The 19,725-nt window shown below is 46.4% G+C and overlaps 1 protein-coding gene across 6 annotated transcripts in view; it reads left to right on the forward strand.

The window, feature by feature from the left end:
* Positions 1-19,725, forward strand: part of tbc1d1 (TBC1 (tre-2/USP6, BUB2, cdc16) domain family, member 1) — a 164,746-nt gene that overhangs the window by 15,408 nt on the left and 129,613 nt on the right. The window contains exon 1 of one of the 6 annotated variants that reach the window (XM_060916689.1): positions 13,554-13,700. The exons of the other annotated variants lie outside the window; for them this stretch is intronic. Within the exon in view, the coding sequence (XP_060772672.1) occupies positions 13,632-13,700 (69 nt within the window). The 5' untranslated portion in view covers positions 13,554-13,631. Of the gene's footprint in view, positions 1-13,553; positions 13,701-19,725 lie in introns of those variants that run through there. 6 annotated transcript variants of the gene reach the window in all.

Genomic DNA, 19,725 nt, shown 5'->3' on the forward strand with positions numbered 1-19,725 from the left:
TCATCCAGAAGGGTAATTTTGCACAAGGCCATCTGTCTACAGCAGAAAAAAATAAAATAACAAAACGCGTCTGGAAAAATCCCAAGGGAGTCTGGAGCCAGATTCGTGACGTCACCTGCGGAAGCGCCAGCAGGCTGCGAGAGCTTTGCACGGTTTCAGTGCACAGCCTGTGTAGACCAAGCGCTCCCATTTCTCTCTCATTGTCCGGTCTTTTGGGAAACGATGAGTACTAATCCCATCAAGATTGGTGCTGCTACACCCTCCTACGATACATCTGTTAACCATTTTAATAATTACGCGATAACGTTGAAGAAATTTGCAGAAAACCACCAGGTCGTTTTCTCATAAACAAACCAGTGCTGGCGTAGGATTCAGAGGGAGGCGTCCCGCACGCGACGTCACGAAAATCAATGTTTGCCGGGAAATCCAAATGCCAAGTTTTTTTCAGAGGCGGACCAATTCACCTCAAATGGCTCGATTTCAACTGAATTTTTCTGGTATTGCGCAAGGTAAAAAAATTGCACAAAACGTGACAGATATTTGACCAAAGTTTAATATAAAATAGGAGAATTACACTGATCTTGCTCCGGAATTTACCCGTGATATGCACTTTAAAGGTGCACATTGATTTTTTTTTTTGTGACACAAACAGTAATTAACCCTTTGATGCAAAACATATGCACACCCCTTCTAATGCACAACATGGGTCAAAAATGACCCGCATTCATTTTCCAGATTATTTCATGCTGACTGAGTTTTTCTTTGCTCTATCTTTTGAAATCAATTTATTTTATGATTGAATATTCCAAGTATTCTTTAAATATCTTGTTTTTAATTACCACAAATCATTAATTAAATTTTTTCTTTCCTACTTTATGAACAAAAATACTTTTTATATTACTACACATGGGCCATCCAAGTGTGATTTAAAATGAAATGTCTTAATACTATAATAATAATTTGTTTCAGCTAATTACTTTAGCAGTGAATGGGGCCAGTTATTTATTTATTAACTATGTAGTTAGCTAAGCCAACTACAATAAAATTAGCTAACTAAAGTAGAATATGCCAACAGCTCGGTAGCTAATAGTAATTACTTGTAACTTTCTGACAAGTAATCTACTCACTCTCAAGGTAACCTAAACATAATCCATTTTTTTGTAAGGTAATGTGAGAACAATTGAAAAACATTACTTCCATGTATTAGATGGGCAAAGGGCGCTGTGCTGTGCTGAGCTGGGAAATGTCTGACACAAGCACAATTCACAGTTCCCACCAAACGCTGGAGTAAATGCATGCGGGTCGGTTCTGACCCATGTGTGTAAACTTGATGTAGAATTACAAAAGCTGTGCTTGTTCATAACTTAAGAAAGGAAAAATAAAAATGATGATTTGTGCGAAACAAAAACAAGATATTTACTGCATATTTGGAAAAGTAAATGACAAAATGAATTTATTTCAAAAGTATATCATAGAAACACTCAGCTGTACATGAAATAACCTGGAAAATGAATGCAGGGCGTTTTTGACCCATGTTGTGCATTAGAAGGGTAGTGATACAAAAAGGGTTTTTATTCAAAAAGTAAGAAAGGAAAAAATAAAATAAGGATGTATGATGATCAAAAACAAGTTAATTGAGGAATACCTTGAATACTGAATGAATTACGGAATTAATTTATTGCAAAGATATAGAAGATAAAAACTCAGCCGGGTCACTTTTGACCCATGTTTTGCATCAAAGGGTTAAGATGAAAAAAGCAAAAATCTGAAGTGTGCATAAGTATTCACCCCCTTTCGTATGAAACCCCTAAATAAGAGCTGGTCCAACCAATTCACTTCATAAGTCACATAATTAACTGATTAAGATCCACCCATGTGCAATCAAAGTGTCACATGATCTGTCACATGATGTCTGTATAAATCAACCTGTTCTGGAAGGACCCTGACTCTGCAACACTACTAAGCAAGCAACATGAAAACCAAGGAGCCTCCAAACAGGTCAGAGACAAAGTTGTGGAGAAGTATAGATCGGGGTTGGATTATAAAAAATATCCCAAACTTTGAATATCCCACAGAGCACCATTAAATCCATTATAGCTAAATGGAAAGAATATGGCACCACTACAAACCTGACAAGAGAAGGCCGCCCACCAAAACTCTCAGACTGGGCAAGGAGGGCATTAATCAGAGATGCAACAAAGACACCAAAGATAACACTGAAGGAGCTGCAAAGATCCACAGCGGAGATGGGAGTATCTGTCCATAGGACCACTTTAAGCCGTACACTCCACAAAGCGGGGCTTTATGGAAGAGTGGCCAGAAAAAAGCCATTGCTTAAGAAAACACGTTTGGAGTTTGCCCAACAGCATGTGTCAGACTCCCCAAACACATGGAAGAAGATTCTCTGGTCAAATGAGACAAAAATTGATCTTTTTGGCCATCATGGGAAACGCCATGTGTGGCACAAACCCAACACCCTGAGAACACCATTCCTACAGTGAAGCATGGTGGTGGCAGCATCATGCTGTGGGGATGTTTTTCATCTGCAGGGACAGGAAAGCTGGTCAGGACTGAAGGAAAGATGGATGGCACTAAATACAGGGCAATTCTGGAGGAAAACCTGTTTGAGTCGGCCAGAGGTTTCAGACTGGGATGAAGGTTCACATTCCAGCAGGACAATGACCCTAAACATACTGCTAAAGCTACACTGGAGTGGTTTAAAGGGAAACATTTAAATATCTTGGAATGGCCTAGTCAAAGTCCAGACCTCAATCCAACTGAGAATCTGTGACATAACTTGAAGATTGCTGAACACCTACGCAACCCATCTAACTTGAAGGAGTTGGAGCAGTTTTGCCTTGAGGAACGGGCAACAATCCCAGTGGCTAGATGTGTTAAGCTAATAGAGACATATCCCAAGAGACTTGTTTGTGTCATAATAAAAAAAACAAACAAACAATGTGCACCTTTAAAGTGGTAGGCATGTTGTGTAAATCAAATGATGCTAACCCCCCAAAAAATCCATTTTAATTCCAGCTTATAATGCGACAAAACAGGACAAACACCAAGGGGGATGAATACTTTTGCAAGACACTGTACTAATGATGGTTAAGGTCCTACTACCCGACCCGACTGTATCTGTAGTAGGTTCCATGAGTATGCGAGTGAGTACTGACGACACAATTTGGATGTACTCTGTCGCCATGTTACTTGTCCTTTGACCTGGATATTCACAGATTTCCCACACCCACACAGTGTGGGAAATAAGGCCAGACCGGCGGACATTTACCGGTAATTTTTGCATTTGTCCATCTGTATTTCAAAAGCATCGGACCAGATGGCCAATAAAAAATAATTTGAATGTGTCCGTCTGTATTTCAGAAGCATCAGACCAGATGGCCTATGAAAAATTTGTAAAGATATGGGTCTAATCTACTTCTAGTTTTCTTCCAAATGTTACATTGGGTGAATACATTATGTCGTAAAATGGCCTATTTATAACTCAGCCACTGATGATCCTAGCCCCGTCAAAATTTACAGGCACATCCCTCTCCCCGAGCCCTTTTGAACCAGTTTAGGCACGGCCCTGGACGACCGCGGCTCGGCCCACTATTTGCCCTGGAGCCCCTGAAAAACTTTAATACGAGTCCTGGCTTGAGCCAGTGTTTAAAAATTCATAACTTGGCCACCCAAAGTCGCAGCCCTGCCAGACTTTACAGGCAAATCCCTCTCCCCGACACCTTTCGAACAAGCCCAGGCTCAGCCTGATCCGACCTCAGGAGCAAGTCCGGCTCGTGGAAAACTTTAGCATGAGCCCTTACTCCAACTGCTCGCATGTGGTGATTTAAAAAATCATAACTTGGCCACAGAAGGTCCTAGCCCTAGCCAAAATTGACAGACACCTTCCTCTCCACGAGCCCTTTTGAACCAGTCTAGGTATGGCCCGCTACGACCCTGCCTCGGCCTGTTATTTGCCCCCAAAACCCCCACGTGAGCACTGCTCGCTCAAAGCTTTAATATGAGCCCTGGCTCAAGCCAGCCTTGAAAAATTCATAACTCCACCACCGAATGCCCCAGCCCCGCCAAACTTTACAGGCACCTCCCTCTCCCTGAGACCATTCAAACGAGCCCAGGCACAGCCTGATACGACGTCAGCAGCAAGCAAAGCTCGCCGAAAACTTTAGCACGAGCCCTGGCTCCAGCCGCTCATGTGCGCGGGGATTTTAAAAAATCATAACTCGCCTACCTCAGGCCCTAGCCCCGCCAAAATCCACAGGCACCTCCCTCTCCCCGAGTGGCACACTAAATAAGACAATAATAATACACTCAGTATTCACTGTTGTTTTTATTGCACAATGCAGCTGAACTAGTGTTTTAGGGTTGACAGTATCTGATTGATCCACTCGGTTGATTAAGAGTTAAGTTTACATGAAACTTTGCACTACAGTATGATGTTAAATACCAAACTGCTAATCAGTAGTTATGTTATTATTATGTGCAGTTTTAAAAATCATAACAAGAATGATAGTCATATGCTTTGTAGGATGTAGATTTATATTTTAATAGAGTTTTTATTTTCTTCTCTTTTCCAAGTTCAAGTGCAGCAGATTTGAGTCTGAAAGCCAAATGATATGACCGTGTCTCGTTCTGAGTCATGTTACAAAGTTACTTGGAATCTCGTACTCAAAATTTTAACTCTATTATGTAAGAATAGCTGTATTGTTAATTACTAAAGTTCTTATAGACTTATTATAAACGTAGTATAAAAAATAGTCATTGCTGACGTAATGTTTCATGAGTGCTATTATAGTACCTATATATGAGTACCAGTAAGTTGTAACCAACTGGAACATCCTTGGCCCTCCATACTTTTTTTCTAGACATGTAACTGACCTGTGTGTGCTACTGTTTTCTTGGGTAGAACTTTAAGCATGCTTTTCTTGAATCTTCTGACATTTTATTGTAAATTATATTCAATTTGTAGTGTAATTAGCAACTAGTGTAATTTGGCCTTTGAGGATCACAAAAATGTGCCTGGAAATCGCTGAGAAGCCATCTCCACAGCCTTTCTCTGGGGCCCCTGGCTGCATTGTTCCGAGCCTTTGGCCCGTCATTTGGACAGGCTGAAATTTGGACGGACAGACATGTGACAGTCTGTTTAAAATTCCTTATTTCCCACACTGCCCACATATATGGCCCTTTTCCACTACCCTTTTTCAGCTCACTTCAGCTCACTTCAGCCTGACACAGCTCGCGTTTCGACTACCTTAGAATGTTTAGAAATTTAGAAAATGTCTAAAGGAAGCTGTTCTGTACGGAGGAACGGGCTAAAATTCCTCCAAGCCGGTGTGCAGGACTGATCAACAGTTACCGCAAACGTTTAGTTGCAGTTATTGCTGCACAAGGGGGTCACACCAGATACTGAATGCAAAGGTTCACATACTTTTGCCACTCACATATATGTAATATTGGATCATTTTCCTCAATAAATAAATGACCAAGTATAATATTTTTGCCTCATTTGTTTAACTGGGTTCTCTTTATCTACTTTTAGGACTTGTGTGAAAATCTGATGGTGTTTTTGGTCATATTTATGCAGAAATCTAGAAAATTCTAAAGGGTTCACAAACTTTCAAGCACCACTGTACATTCCTAGCACATAAAAAATTACATGCTTGAAATATTCAGATTTTTCTATTCCATTCAGAATTTTTTTTTGCAGTTTGTTGTAAATATCGACCACATATTACAATATCAGTAGACATTTTATATTTTAGTTCGAGGAATGAGATGCGACCTTTGACCTGGATTTTCATGTGGTTACAATGTTGATTACCTGCTGACATTTATTGGTAAACTACAAAACTAGAAATTAATACAAACAACAACGAATGATTAACAAAATGTGATCTACAGAAGTACTTAAACAGTGGGTAGAAAGTGGAACAAAATGATTTTCTGACAGGTTAAATATTATCAGTTCATTTATTTACAAACATTAGAATTACTTCCTCATTTACATAAGCAACGACATCGATATATTTATATTAAATATATTTTGTACTGAATATATCTCATCTCATCTCATCTCATTATCTCTAGCCGCTTTATCCTGTTCTACAGGGTCGCAGGCAAGCTGGAGCCTATCCCAGCTGACTACGGGCGAAAGGCGGGGTACACCCTGGACAAGTCGCCAGGTCATCACAGGGCTGACACATAGACACAGACAACCATTCACACTCACATTCACACCTACGATCAATTTAGAGTCACCAGTTAACCTAACCTGCATGTCTTTGGACTGTGGGGGAAACCGGAGCACCCGGAGGAAACCCACGCGGACACGGGGAGAACATGCAAACTCCACACAGAAAGGCCCTCGCCGGCCACGGGGCTCGAACCCGGACCTTCTTGCTGTGAGGCGACAGCGCTAACCACTACACCACCGTGCCGCCCCTACTGAATATATGTAAAACAAATTTTAAATTAAAAACTATGTTTTGTTAACTTAATAACACATTGATTTATTTTTTTAACTAAACAATCATCTGGATGTCGATAATTGTGGAATGGTGTCAATAACTGTGGACAAAGGTGTATATAATTGTGGAACGGTGTCGATAACTGTGGGCAAAGGTGTCGATAATTGTGGAACGATGTCAATAACTGTAGAAAGGTGTCGATAACTGTGGACAAAGGTATTGATAATTGTGGAAAGGTGTCGATAACTGTGGACAAAGGTATTGATATTTCTGGAAAGGTGTCGATAATTGTGGAAAGGTGTCGATAACTGTGGACAAAGGTGTCAATAATTGTGGAACGGTGTTGATAATTGTGGACCATTTCGATAACTGTGGACAAAGGTGTCGATAATTGTGGAAAGGTGTTGATAACTGTGGACAATGGTGTCGATAATTGTGGAATGGTGTCAATAATTGTGGAAAGGTGTTGATAACTGTGGACAAAGGTGTCAATAATTGTGGAACGGTGTTAATAATTGTGGACAAAGGTGTCGTGAACTGTGGACAAAGGTGTCGATAACTGTGGAAAGGTGTCTATAACTGTGGACAACGGTGCCGATAACTGTGGAGAAAGGTGTCGATAATTGTGGAACGTTGTTAATAATTGTGGACAAAGGTGTCGATAACTGTGGAACAGTGTCGATAATTGTGGAAAGGTGTTCGATAACTGTGGACAAAGGTGTCGATAGTTGTGGAAGGTGTCGATAATTGTGGAAGGTGTCGATAATTGTGGAAAGGTGTCGATCATTGTGGAATGGTGTCAATAACTGTGTACAACGGTGTCGATAACTGTGGACAAAGTTGTTGATAATTGTGGACAAAGTTGTCAATATTTGTGGACAAAGGTGTTGATAACTGTGGACAAACATGTCGATAACTGTGGAAAGGTGTCTATAACTGTGGACAACGGTGTCGATAACTGTGGAGAAAGTTGTTGATAATCGTGGAACGGTGTTAATAATTGTGGAAAAGTGTTGTTAACTGTGGACAAAGGTGTCGATAACTGTGGAACAGTGTCGATAATTGTGGAAAGGTGTTCGATAACTGTGGACAATGGTGTCGATAGTTGTGGAAGGTGTCGATAATTGTGGAAAGGTGTCGATAACTGGACAAAGGTGTTGATAATTGTGGAAAGGTGTCGATCATTGTGGAATGGTGTCAATAACTGTGGACAAAGTTGTTGATAATTGTGGACAAAGGTGTTGATAATTGTTGAACGGTGTTGATAATTGTGGAAAGGTCTCGATAACTGTGGACAAAGGTGTTGATAATTGTGGAATGGTGTCGATAACTGTGGACAAAGGTGTCGATAATTGTGGAAAGGTGTTGATAACTGTGGACAATGGTGTCGATAATTGTGGAAAAAAGTGTCAATATTTGTGGAAAGGTTTCGATAACTGGACAAAGGTGTCGATAATTGTGGAAAGGTGTCGATCATTGTGGAATGGTGTCAATAACTGTGAACAACGGTGTCGATAACTGTGGAACGTGCTTGATAACTGTGAACAAAGGTGTTGATAATTGTGGAATGGTGTTGATAATTGTGGACAAAGGTGTCGATAATTGTGGAAAGGTGTCGATAACTGTGGACAAAGGTGTCGATAATTGTGGAAAGGTGACGATCATTGTGGAATGATGTCAATAACTGTGAACAACGGTGTCGATAACTGTGGACAAAGTTGTTGATAATTGTGGACAAAGTTGTCAATATTTGTGGACAAAGGTGTTGATAACTGTGGACAAACTTGTTGATAACTGTGGAACGTGCTTGATAACTGTGAACAAAGGTGTTGATAATTGTGGAATGGTGTTGATAATTGTGGACAAAGGTGTCGATAATTGTGGAAAGGTGTCAATAATTGTGGAACGGTGTCAATAACCGTGGACAAAGGTGTCGATAATTGGGGAAGGTGTTGATATTTGTGGAATGGTGTTGATAATTGTGGACAAAATGTCGATAATTGTGGAAAGGTGTCGATAACTGTGGACAAAGGTGTCAATAATTGTGGAATGGTGTCAATAATTGTGGACAAAGGTGTCGATAATTGTAGAAAGGTGTCGATAACTGTGGACAAAGGTGTCGATAATTGTATAAAGGTGTCGGTCATTGTGGACAAAGGTGTCGATAATTGTGGAAAGTGTCGATCATTGTGGAATGGTGTCAATAACTGTGGACAACGGTGTCGATAACTGTGGAAAGGTGTCGATAACTGGACAAAGGTGTCGATAGTTGTGGAAGGTGTCGATAATTGTGGAACGGTGTCGATAATTGTGGAAAGGTGTCGATAACTGTGGACAAGGGTGTCTATAATTTTGGAAAGATGTCGATAATTGTGGAATGCCATTGATAACTGTGGACAACGGTGTCGATAATTGTGGAATGTTGTCGATAAATGTGGACAAAGGTGTTGATAATTGTGGAAAGGTGTTGATTATTGTGGAAAGGTGTCGATAACTGTGGACAAAGATGTCAATAATTGTGGAATGGTGTTGATTATTGTGGAAAGGTGTTGATAACTGTGGACAATGGCGTTGATAATTGTGGAATGGTGTCGATAATTGTGGAAAGGTGTCGATAACTGTGGACAAAGTTGTTGATAATTGTGGAATGGTGTTAATAATTGTGGACAAAGGTGTTGATAACTGTGGACAAAGGTGTCGTTAACTGTGGACAAAGGTGTTGATAATTGTGGAACGGTGTCAATAACTGTAGAAATGCGTTGATAACTGTGGACAAAGGTGTTGATAATTGTGGAACGGTGTTGATAATTGTGGAAAGGTGTCAATAACTGGACAACGGTGTCAGTAACTGTGGAGAAAGGTGTTGATAATTGTGGACAAAGGTGTCGATAATTGTGGAACAGTGTCGATAATTGTGGAAAAGTGTCGATAACTGTGGACAAAGGTGTTGAAAGTCGTGAAAGGTGTCGATAATTGTGGAACGGTGTCGATAATTGTGGAAAGGTGTCGATAACTGTTGGCAAAGGTGTCGATATTTGGGGAAAGATGTCGATAACTGTGGACAAAGGTGTCGATAATTGTGGAAAGATGTCGATAACTGTGGACAAAGGTGTCGATAACTGTGAACAAAGGTGTTGATAATTGTGGAATGGTATTGATAATTGTGGACAAAGGTGTCGATAATTGTGGAACGGTGTCGATAATTGTGGGCAAAGGTGTCGATAATTGTGGAAGGTGTCGATAATTTTGGAACGTGTTGATAATTGTGGACAAAAGTGTCGATAATTGTGGAATGGTGTCGATAACTGTGGACAAAGGTGTCGATAACTCTGGACAAATGTGTTGAAAACTGTGGACACCATTGTCCTTTGATAATTGTGGACAAAGGTGTTGATAATTGTGGAAAGTGTTGATAATTGTGGACAAAGGTGTTGATAATTGTGGAAAGATGTCGATAATTGTGGAACGGTGTCGATAACTGTGGACAAAGTTGTTGATAATTGTGGAATGGTGTCGATAACTGTGGACAAAGGTGTCAAGAATTGTGGAAAGTGTCGATAATTGTGGAACGGTGTTGATAATTGTGGACAAAGGTGTCAATAATTGTGGAAAGATGTTAATTGTGGAAAGGTGTCGATAACTGTGGACAAAGGTGTCGATAATTGTGGAAAGGTGTCGATCATTGTGGAATGGTGTCAATAACTGTGGACAACAGTGTCGAAAACTGTCGACAAAGGTTTTTTTTTTCTTTTTTTTTCGTTTCCGTTTCTGGTTGAGAGTACGTCGTGCGCGTTCTGGCTGCCGCTTCTCACCGGAGCTCTTATTTTATTTCTTTTTCTATTTTTTTTCTTTCCTGTGTATTTGTGTAGTTTGGTGTTTGTTTGAGTGTTTTGTCCGCCGGTTGTGGTGTAGCTCCGGACCCAGTTTGGGGCGTCGGTTCCCTCCAGGCCTTGGTTCGCTGTGGGTGATGCCTGTGCTCCCAGCTATGGACTGCAGTGAGCCTGTTGCTCAATTTACATCGTGGTTGTCCAGCGCTCTGTGCTTTAACGCTTGGCGTGATGTTCCGAGCGATGTTGCTCAATGGCGTCGCGGCGGCTGTGCAGGCGGTTTGGGACACACCAACGCTCTGCGTGGCGGAGCTTCTCTGCTCGCTGTGTGGATCCACGGCGTGGTGTTCGAGCGATGTTGCTGGCGGCGGTGCTGGAGATGTGGGACTTGTTTTTGTGCGCATTTTGGTGGGACTGTGGCTGCTACACCACGGGAATTACATCCTTACCCCTACTTGGTGGACTTTTTATTTTTTATTATATTTTTATTTATTTATTTATTTATTTATTTATTTTTTCTTTCCTTGTCTATAATTGTAAAGCGTCCTTGGGTTTTTTGAAAGGCGCTATATAAATTTAACTTATTATTATTATTATTATTATTATAAAGGTGTCGATAATTGTGAAATGGTGTTGATAATTGTGGAAAGGTGTCGATAACTGTGGACAAAGGTGTTGATAATTGTGGAAAGGTGTCGATAACTGTGGACAAAGGTGTCGATAATTGTGGAACAGTGTTGATAATTGTGGACAAAGGTGTTGATAATTGTGGAAAGATGTTAATAATTGTGTAAAGGTGTCGATAACTGTGGACAAAGGTGTCGATAATTGTGGAAAGGCGTCGATAATTATGGACCGGTTCGATAACTGTGGACAAAGGTGTCTATAATTGTGGAATGGTGTCGATAATTGTGGATCGGTTCGATAACTGTCCACAAAGGTGTCGATAATTGTGAAAAGATGCCAATAATTGTGGAAAGGTGTCGATAACTGTGGATAAAGGTGTCTATAATTGTGGAAAGGTGTCAATAATTGTGGACCGATGTCGATAACTGTGCACAAAGGTGTCGATAATTGTGGAAAGGTGTCGATAACTGTGGACAATGGTGTCGATAATTGTGGAATGGTGTCGATAATTGTGGAACAGTGTTGATAATTGTGGACAAAGGTGTCGATAATTGTGGAAAGGTGTCGATAACTGTGGATAAAGGTGTCAATAATTGTGGAAAGGTGTCAATAATTGTGGACCGATGTTGATAACTGTGGACAAAGGTGTCGATAATTGTGGAAAGGTGTCGATAACTGTGGACAATGGCGTCGATAATTGTGGAATGTTGTCGATAATTGTGGAACGGTGTTGATATTTGTGGACAAAGGTGTCAATAATTGTGGAAAGATGCCAGTAATTGTGGAAAGGTGTCAATAATTGTGGATGGTGTCGATAATTGTGGACAAAGGTGTTGATAATTGTGAAAGGATGTCGAAAATTGTGAAACGGTGTCGATAACTGTGGACAGGTGTCAATAACTGTGGACAAAGTTGTTGATAATTGTGGAAAGGTGTCGATAATTGTGGAATGGTGTTGATAACTGTGGACAAAGGTGTCAATAATTGTGGAAAGATGTTGATAATTGTGGAACGGTGTTGATAATTGTGTAAAGGTGTCGATAACTGTGGACAAAGGTGTCGATAATTATGGACCGGTTCGATAACTGTGGACAAAGGTGTCGATAATTGTGGAATGGTGTCGATAATTGTGGAAAGGTGTTGATAACTGTGGACAATGGTGTCGATACCTGTGGACAAAGGTGTCTATAATTGTGGAAAGGTGTCGATAATTGTGGATCGGTTCGTAACTGTCCACAAAGGTGTCGATAATTTTGGAAATATGCCAATAATTGTGGAAAGGTGTCGATAACTGTGGATAAAGGTGTCTATAATTGTGGAAAGGTGTCAATAATTGTGGACCAATGTCGATAACTGTGCACAAAGGCGTCGATATTTGTGGAAAGGTGTCAATAACTGTGGACAATGGTGTTGATAATTGTGGAATGGTGTCGATAATTGTGGAACAGTGTTGATAATTGTGGACAAAGGTGTCAATAATTGTGGAAGGGTGCCGATAACTGTGGATAAAGGTGTCTATAATTGTGGAACCGTGTCGATAATTGTGAAAAGGTGTCGATAACTGTGGACAATGGTGTCGATAATTGTGGAATGGTGTCGATAATTGTGGAACAGTCTTGATAATTGTGGACAAAGGTGTCGATAATTGTGGAAAGGTGTCGATAACTGTGGATAAAGGTGTCAATAATTGTGGAAAGGTGTCAATAATTGTGGACCGATGTTGATAACTGTGCACAAAGGTGTCGATAATTGTGGAAAGGTGTTGATAACTGTGGACAATGGCGTCGATAATTGTGGAATGTTGTCGATAATTGTGGAACGGTGTTGATATTTGTGGACAAAGGTGTCAATAATTGTGGAAAGATGCCAGTAATTGTGGAAAGGTGTCAATAATTGTGGATGGTGTCGATAATTGTGGACAAAGGTGTTGATAATTGTGAAAGGATGTCGAAAATTGTGAAACGGTGTCGATAACTGTGGACAGGTGTCAATAACTGTGGACAAAGTTGTTGATAATTGTGGAAAGGGGTCGATAATTGTGGAACGGTGTTGATAACTGTGGACAAAGGTGTCAATAATTGTGGAAAGATGTTGATAATTGTGGAACGGTGTTGATAATTGTGGAAAGGTGTCGATAACTGTGCACAAAGGGTGTCGATAATTGTGGAAAGGTGTCGATAATTGTGGAACAGTGTTGATAATTATGGACAAAAGTGTTGATAATTGTGGAAAGGTGTCGATAACTGTGGATAAAGGTGTCGATAATTGTGGAAAGGTGTTGATAACTGTGGACAAAGGTGTCGATAATTGTGGAAGGTGTCGATAATTGTGGAACGGTGTTGATAATTGTGGACAAAGGTGTCGATATTTGCCGCCGCTCTCGTGTAAAACTAAAATGACTCAAATTACACTTTAAAATGCAATTATATGAACTTTATTCTGTTCAGCTCACAAAAAACAAACTTTTAAAGCTGTGTAATTCCAAACAGTGTGAGTTTTGTCTGTCAGTGTGTATAATGTGTAGATTTGGACTCGGTGAAAATGGCGCTGTCTCTTGAGTGAATTTGTTTCCTACGGAGGGAACAAGTGTCGGTTTGAGACGCGCCCTTCTGCTCCCGCTGAGTGCCGCTGGAAAGGCGGACTTATCCAACTTTTTTATTTATTTATTTATTTATTCTATTTTAAAGAGCGTTGGATGGCTGTGGCGATGAAAGCGCGGTTCCAGAACCTCCTGCGGAGAGATGTGAGAGCGGAGAAGCAGGCGGTGAGTGGCGGGCTGGGCTGGGTTGGGTTCGGCTCGGGTCGGTTTGGGGAAGTGAGAGCGGAGCGGGCTTTTCTGCGGCTGCTGTTCCACTGAGCGGCTAAAGCTAACGGCTAAACCCGGTTAGCACTCCGCTAATATATCTGCGGTTCATTCAGGAGACGTTTTATCCTCGAGTTCCTGCTGTTGGGGTTTTATTGGTCCGAGTTTTATTTATTTCCCCTGTTTGTGGGTTAGTTTAGCCTGCAGTTTCCTGAACTCATAAACACCAGAGTGATAGTGAACTCGTGAGGTGCTGAGTGCTGGTTTATCAGCTCAGTCCCAGTTCAGGGCCGTTTCACTGCAGCACAACATACAGGAGTCTAAAGTAACGGGTGGGGGAGTCAGCTCTCTCATCTGTCCAACATTCCCGGGGAGAGAGAGAGAGTGAGAGAGAGGGTGAGAGTGGGCAGGTGAGAGAGAGAGAGAGGGTGAGAGTGGGCAGGTGAGAGAGGGTGAGAGTGGGCAGGTGAGAGAGAGTGAGAGTGGGCAGGTGAGAGAGGGTGAGAGTGGGCAGGTGAGAGAGGGTGAGAGTGGGCAGGTGAGAGTGGGCAGGTGAGAGAGGGTGAGAGTGGGCAGGTGAGAGAGAGGCTGAGAGAGAGAGGGTGAGAGTGGGCAGGTGAGAGTGGGCAGGTGAGAGAGAGAGGGTGAGAGTGGGCAGGCGAGAGGGGGTGAGAGTGGGCAGGTGAGAGAGGCTGAGAGAGAGAGGGTGAGAGTGGGCAGGTGAGAGTGGGCAGGTGAGAGTGGGTGAGAGTGGGCAGGTGAGAGAGTGGGCAGGTGAGAGAGAGAGGGTGGGTGAGAGTGGGCAGGTGAGAGAGTGGGCAGGTGAGAGAGTGGGCAGGTGAGAGAGAGAGGGCAGGTGAGAGAGGGCAGGTGAGAGAGGGCAGGTGAGAGAGGGTGAGAGTGGGCAGGTGAGAGAGGGCAGGTGAGAGAGGGTGAGAGTGGGCAGGTGAGAGAGAGAGGGTGAGAGTGGGCAGGTGAGAGAGAGAGGGTGAGAGTGGGCAGGTGAGAGAGGGTGAGAGTGGGCAGGTGAGAGTGGGCAGGTGAGAGAGGGTGAGAGTGGGCAGGTGAGAGAGAGAGGGTGAGAGAGTGGGCAGGTGAGAGAGTGGGCAGGTGAGAGAGTGGGCAGGTGAGAGAGAGAGCGGGTGAGAGAGAGAGGGTGAGAGAGGGCAGGTGAGAGTGGGCAGGTGAGAGAGGGTGAGAGAGGGCAGGAGTGGGCAGGTGAGAGAGAGAGGGTGAGAGAGAGGGTGAGAGTGGGCAGGTGAGAGAGGGTGAGAGTGGGCAGGTGAGAGAGTGGGCAGGTGAGAGAGTGGGCAGGTGAGAGAGAGAGGGTGAGAGTGGGCAGGTGAGAGAGAGGGTGAGTGAGAGAGAGAGGGTAAGAGTGGGCAGGTGAGAGTGGGCAGGTGAGAGTGGGCAGGTGAGAGAGGGTGAGAGTGGGCAGGTGAGAGTGGGCAGGTGAGAGTGGGCAGGTGAGAGTGGGCGAGAGTGGGCAGGTGAGAGAGTGGGCAGGTGAGAGAGTGGGCAGGTGAGAGAGTGGGCAGGTGAGAGAGTGGGCAGGTGAGAGAGAGGGTGAGAATGGGCAGGTGAGAGAGAGAGAAGGTGAGAGAGAGGGTGAGAGTGGGCAGGTGAGAGAGAGAGGGTGAGAATGGGCAGGTGAGAGAGAGAGGGTGAGAGTGGGCAGGTGAGAGAGAGGGTGAGAGTGGGCAGGTGAGAGAGTGGGCAGGTGAGAGAGAGAGAAGGTGAGAGAGGGCAGGTGAGAGTGGGCAGGTGAGAGAGGGTGAGAGTGGGCAGGTGAGAGAGTGGGCAGGTGAGAGAGAGAGGGTGAGAGTGGGCAGGTGAGAGAGAGAGAGGGTGAGTGAGAGAAGAGAGGGTAAGAGTGGGCAGGTGAGAGTGGGCAGGTGAGAGAGGGTGAGAGTGGGCAGGTGAGAGAGGGTGAGAGTGGGCAGGTGAGAGTGGGCAGGTGAGAGAGGGTGAGAGTGGGCAGGTGAGAGAGAGAGGGTGAGAGTGGGCAGGTGAGAGTGGGCAGGTGAGAGAGAGGGTGAGAGTGGGCAGGTGAGAGAGTGGGCAGGTGAGAGTGGGCAGGTGAGAGTGGGCAGGTGAGAGAGGGTGAGAGTGGGCAGGTGAGAGTGGGCAGGTGAGAGAGGGTGAGAGTGGGCAGGTGAGAGAGAGAGAGAGGGTGAGAGAGAGAGAGAGAGGGTGAGAGTGGGCAGGTGAGAGAGAGAGGGTGAGAGTGGGCAGGTGAGAGAGAGAGGGTGAGAGTGGGCAGGTGAGAGAGAAGGTGAGAGTGGGCAGGTGAGAGAGAGAGAGCGGGTGAGAGAGAGAGGGTGAGAGTGGGCAGGTGAGAGAGTGGGCAGGTGAGAGAGTGGGCAGGTGAGAGTGGGCAGGTGAGAGTGGGCAGGTGAGAGTGGGCAGGTGAGAGAGAGAGGGTGAGAGTGGGCAGGTGAGAGAGGGTGAGAGTGGGCAGGTGAGAGAGTGGGCAGGTGAGAGAGAGAGCGGGTGAGAGAGAGAGGGTGAGAGTGGGCAGGTGAGTGAGAGAGAGAGGGTAAGAGTGGGCAGGTGAGAGCGAGAGAGGGTGAGAGTGGGCAGGTGAGAGAGAGAGGGTGAGTGAGAGAGAGGGTGAGAGTGGGCAGGTGAGAGAGAGCAGGTGAGAGAGAGAGGGTGAGAGTGGGCAGGTGAGAGAGAGCGGGTGAGAGAGGGTGAGAGTGTGCAGGTGAGAGAGAGAGGGTGAGAGTGTGCAGGTGAGAGAGAGAGAGGGTGAGAGGGTGAGAGTGTGCAGGTGAGAGAGAGAGAGGGTGAGAGTGTGCAGGTGAGAGAGAGAGAGGGTGAGAGTGTGCAGGTGAGAGAGAGAGAGGGTGAGAGTGTGCAGGTGAGAGAGAGAGAGGGTGAGAGTGTGCAGGTGAGAGAGAGAGAGGGTGAGAGTGTGCAGGTGAGAGAGAGAGAGGGTGAGAGTGTGCAGGTGAGAGAGAGAGAGGGTGAGAGTGTGCAGGTGTGAGAGAGAGAGGGTGAGAGTGTGCAGGTGAGAGAGAGAGAGGGTGAGAGTGTGCAGGTGAGAGAGAGAGGGTGAGAGTGTGCAGGTGAGAGAGAGAGAGGGTGAGAGTGGGCAGGAGAGAGAGAGAGAGGGTGAGAGTGTGCAGGTGTGAGAGAGAGAGGGTGAGAGTGTGCAGGTGAGAGAGAGAGAGGGTGAGAGTGGGCAGGTGAGAGAGAGAGAGGGTGAGAGTGGGCAGGTGAGAGAGAGAGAGAGGGTGAGAGTGGGCAGGTGAGAGAGAGAGAGGGTGAGAGTGGGCAGGAGAGAGAGAGAGAGGGTGAGAGTGGGCAGGAGTGAGAGAGAGAGGGTGAGAGTGTGCAGGTGAGAGAGAGAGAGGGTGAGAGTGTGCAGGTGAGAGAGAGAGAGGGTGAGAGTGTGCAGGTGTGAGAGAGAGAGGGTGAGAGTGTGCAGGTGAGAGAGAGAGAGGGTGAGAGTGTGCAGGTGTGAGAGAGAGAGGGTGAGAGTGTGCAGGTGTGAGAGAGAGAGGGTGAGAGTGTGCAGGTGAGAGAGAGAGAGGGTGAGAGTGTGCAGGTGAGAGAGAGAGAGGGTGAGAGTGTGCAGGTGAGAGAGAGAGAGGGTGAGAGTGTGCAGGTGTGAGAGAGAGAGAGGGTGAGAGTGTGCAGGTGTGAGAGAGAGAGAGGGTGAGAGTGTGCAGGTGAGAGAGAGAGAGGGTGAGAGTGTGCAGGTGAGAGAGAGAGAGGGTGAGAGTGTGCAGGTGAGAGAGAGAGAGGGTGAGAGTGTGCAGGTGAGAGAGAGAGAGGGTGAGAGTGTGCAGGTGAGAGAGAGAGGGTGAGAGTGGGCAGGAGAGAGAGAGAGGGTGAGAGTGTGCAGGTGTGAGAGAGAGAGGGTGAGAGTGTGCAGGTGAGAGAGAGAGAGGGTGAGAGTGGGCAGGTGAGAGAGAGAGAGGGTGAGAGTGGGCAGGTGAGAGAGAGAGAGGGTGAGAGTGGGCAGGTGAGAGAGAGAGAGGGTGAGAGTGGGCAGGTGAGAGAGAGAGAGGGTGAGAGAGGGCAGGTGAGAGAGAGAGAGGGTGAGAGAGAGAGAGAGAGAGGGTGAGAGTGGGCAGGTGAGAGAGAGAGAGGGTGAGAGTGGGCAGGTGAGAGAGAGAGAGGGTGAGAGTGGGCAGGTGAGAGAGAGAGAGGGTGAGAGTGGGCAGGTGAGAGAGAGAGAGGGTGAGAGTGGGCAGGTGAGAGAGAGAGAGGGTGAGAGTGGGCGGGTGAGAGAGAGAGAGGGTGAGAGTGGGCGGGTGAGAGAGGGTGAGAGTGGGCAGGTGAGAGAGAGAGAGGGTGAGAGTGGGCAGGTGAAAGAGAGAGAGGGTGAGAGTGGGCAGGTGAGAGAGAGAGGGTGAGAGTGGGCAGGTGAGAGAGAGAGAGGGTGAGAGTGGGCAGGTGAGAGAGAGAGAGGGTGAGAGTGGGCAGGTGAGAGAGAGAGAGGGTGAGAGTGGGCAGGTGAGAGAGAGAGAGGGTGAGAGTGGGCAGGTGAGAGAGAGAGAGGGTGAGAGTGGGCAGGTGAGAGAGAGAGAGGGTGAGAGTGGGCAGGTGAGAGAGAGAGAGGGTGAGAGTGGGCAGGTGAGAGAGAGAGAGGGTGAGAGTGGGCAGGTGAGAGAGAGAGAGGGTGAGAGTGGGCAGGTGAGAGAGAGAGAGGGTGAGAGTGGGCAGGTGAGAGAGAGAGAGGGTGAGAGTGGGCAGGTGAGAGAGAGAGAGGGTGAGAGTGGGCGGGTGAGAGAGAGAGAGAGGGTGAGAGTGGGCGGGTGAGAGAGAGAGAGGGTGAGAGTGGGCGGGTGAGAGAGAGAGAGGGTGAGAGTGGGCGGGTGAGAGAGAGAGAGGGTGAGAGAGAGCGGGTGAGAGAGAGAGGGTGAGAGTGGGCGGGTGAGAGAGAGAGGGTGAGAGTGGGCGGGTGAGAGAGGGTGAGAGTGGGCGGGTGAGAGACGGTGAGAGTGGGCGGGTGAGAGACGGTGAGAGTGGGCGGGTGAGAGACGGTGAGAGTGGGCGGGTGAGAGACGGTGAGAGTGGGCGGGTGAGAGACGGTGAGAGTGGGCAGGTGAGAGACGGTGAGAGTGGGCAGGTGAGAGACGGTGAGAGTGGGCAGGTGAGAGACGGTGAGAGTGGGCAGGTGAGAGAGAGAGAGAGGGTGAGAGTGGGCAGGTGAGAGAGAGAGAGGGTGAGAGTGGGCAGGTGAGAGAGAGAGAGGGTGAGTGTGGGCAGGTGAGAGAGAGAGAGGGTGAGAGAGAGCGGGTGAGAGAGAGAGAGGGTGAGTGTGGGCAGGTGAGAGAGGGTGAGAGTGGGCAGGTGAGAGAGAGAGAGGGTGAGAGTGGGCAGGTGAGAGACGGTGAGAGTGGGCAGGTGAGAGAGAGAGAGGGTGAGAGTGGGCAGGTGAGAGAGAGAGAGGGTGAGAGTGGGCAGGTGAGAGAGAGAGAGGGTGAGAGTGGGCAGGTGAGAGAGAGAGAGGGTGAGTGTGGGCAGGTGAGAGAGAGAGGGTGAGTGTGGGCAGGTGAGAGAGAGAGAGGGTGAGTGTGGGCAGGTGAGAGAGAGAGAGGGTGAGAGTGGGCAGGTGAGAGAGAGAGAGGGTGAGTGTGGGCAGGTGAGAGAGAGAGAGGGTGAGTGTGGGCAGGTGAGAGAGAGAGAGGGTGAGTGTGGGCAGGTGAGAGAGAGAGAGGGTGAGTGTGGGCAGGTGAGAGAGAGAGAGGGTGAGTGTGGGCAGGTGAGAGAGAGAGAGGGTGAGTGTGGGCAGGTGAGAGAGAGAGAGGGTGAGTGTGGGCAGGTGAGAGAGAGAGAGGGTGAGTGTGGGCAGGTGAGAGAGAGAGAGGGTGAGTGTGGGCAGGTGAGAGAGAGGGTGAGAGTGGGCAGGTGAGAGAGAGAGAGGGTGAGAGTGGGCAGGTGAGAGAGAGAGAGGGTGAGAGTGGGCAGGTGAGAGAGAGAGAGGGTGAGAGTGGGCAGGTGAGAGAGAGAGAGGGTGAGAGTGGGCAGG

Source organism: Neoarius graeffei, chromosome 3, assembly GCF_027579695.1.
Source record: "Neoarius graeffei isolate fNeoGra1 chromosome 3, fNeoGra1.pri, whole genome shotgun sequence".
Lineage (NCBI taxonomy): Eukaryota > Metazoa > Chordata > Actinopteri > Siluriformes > Ariidae > Neoarius > Neoarius graeffei.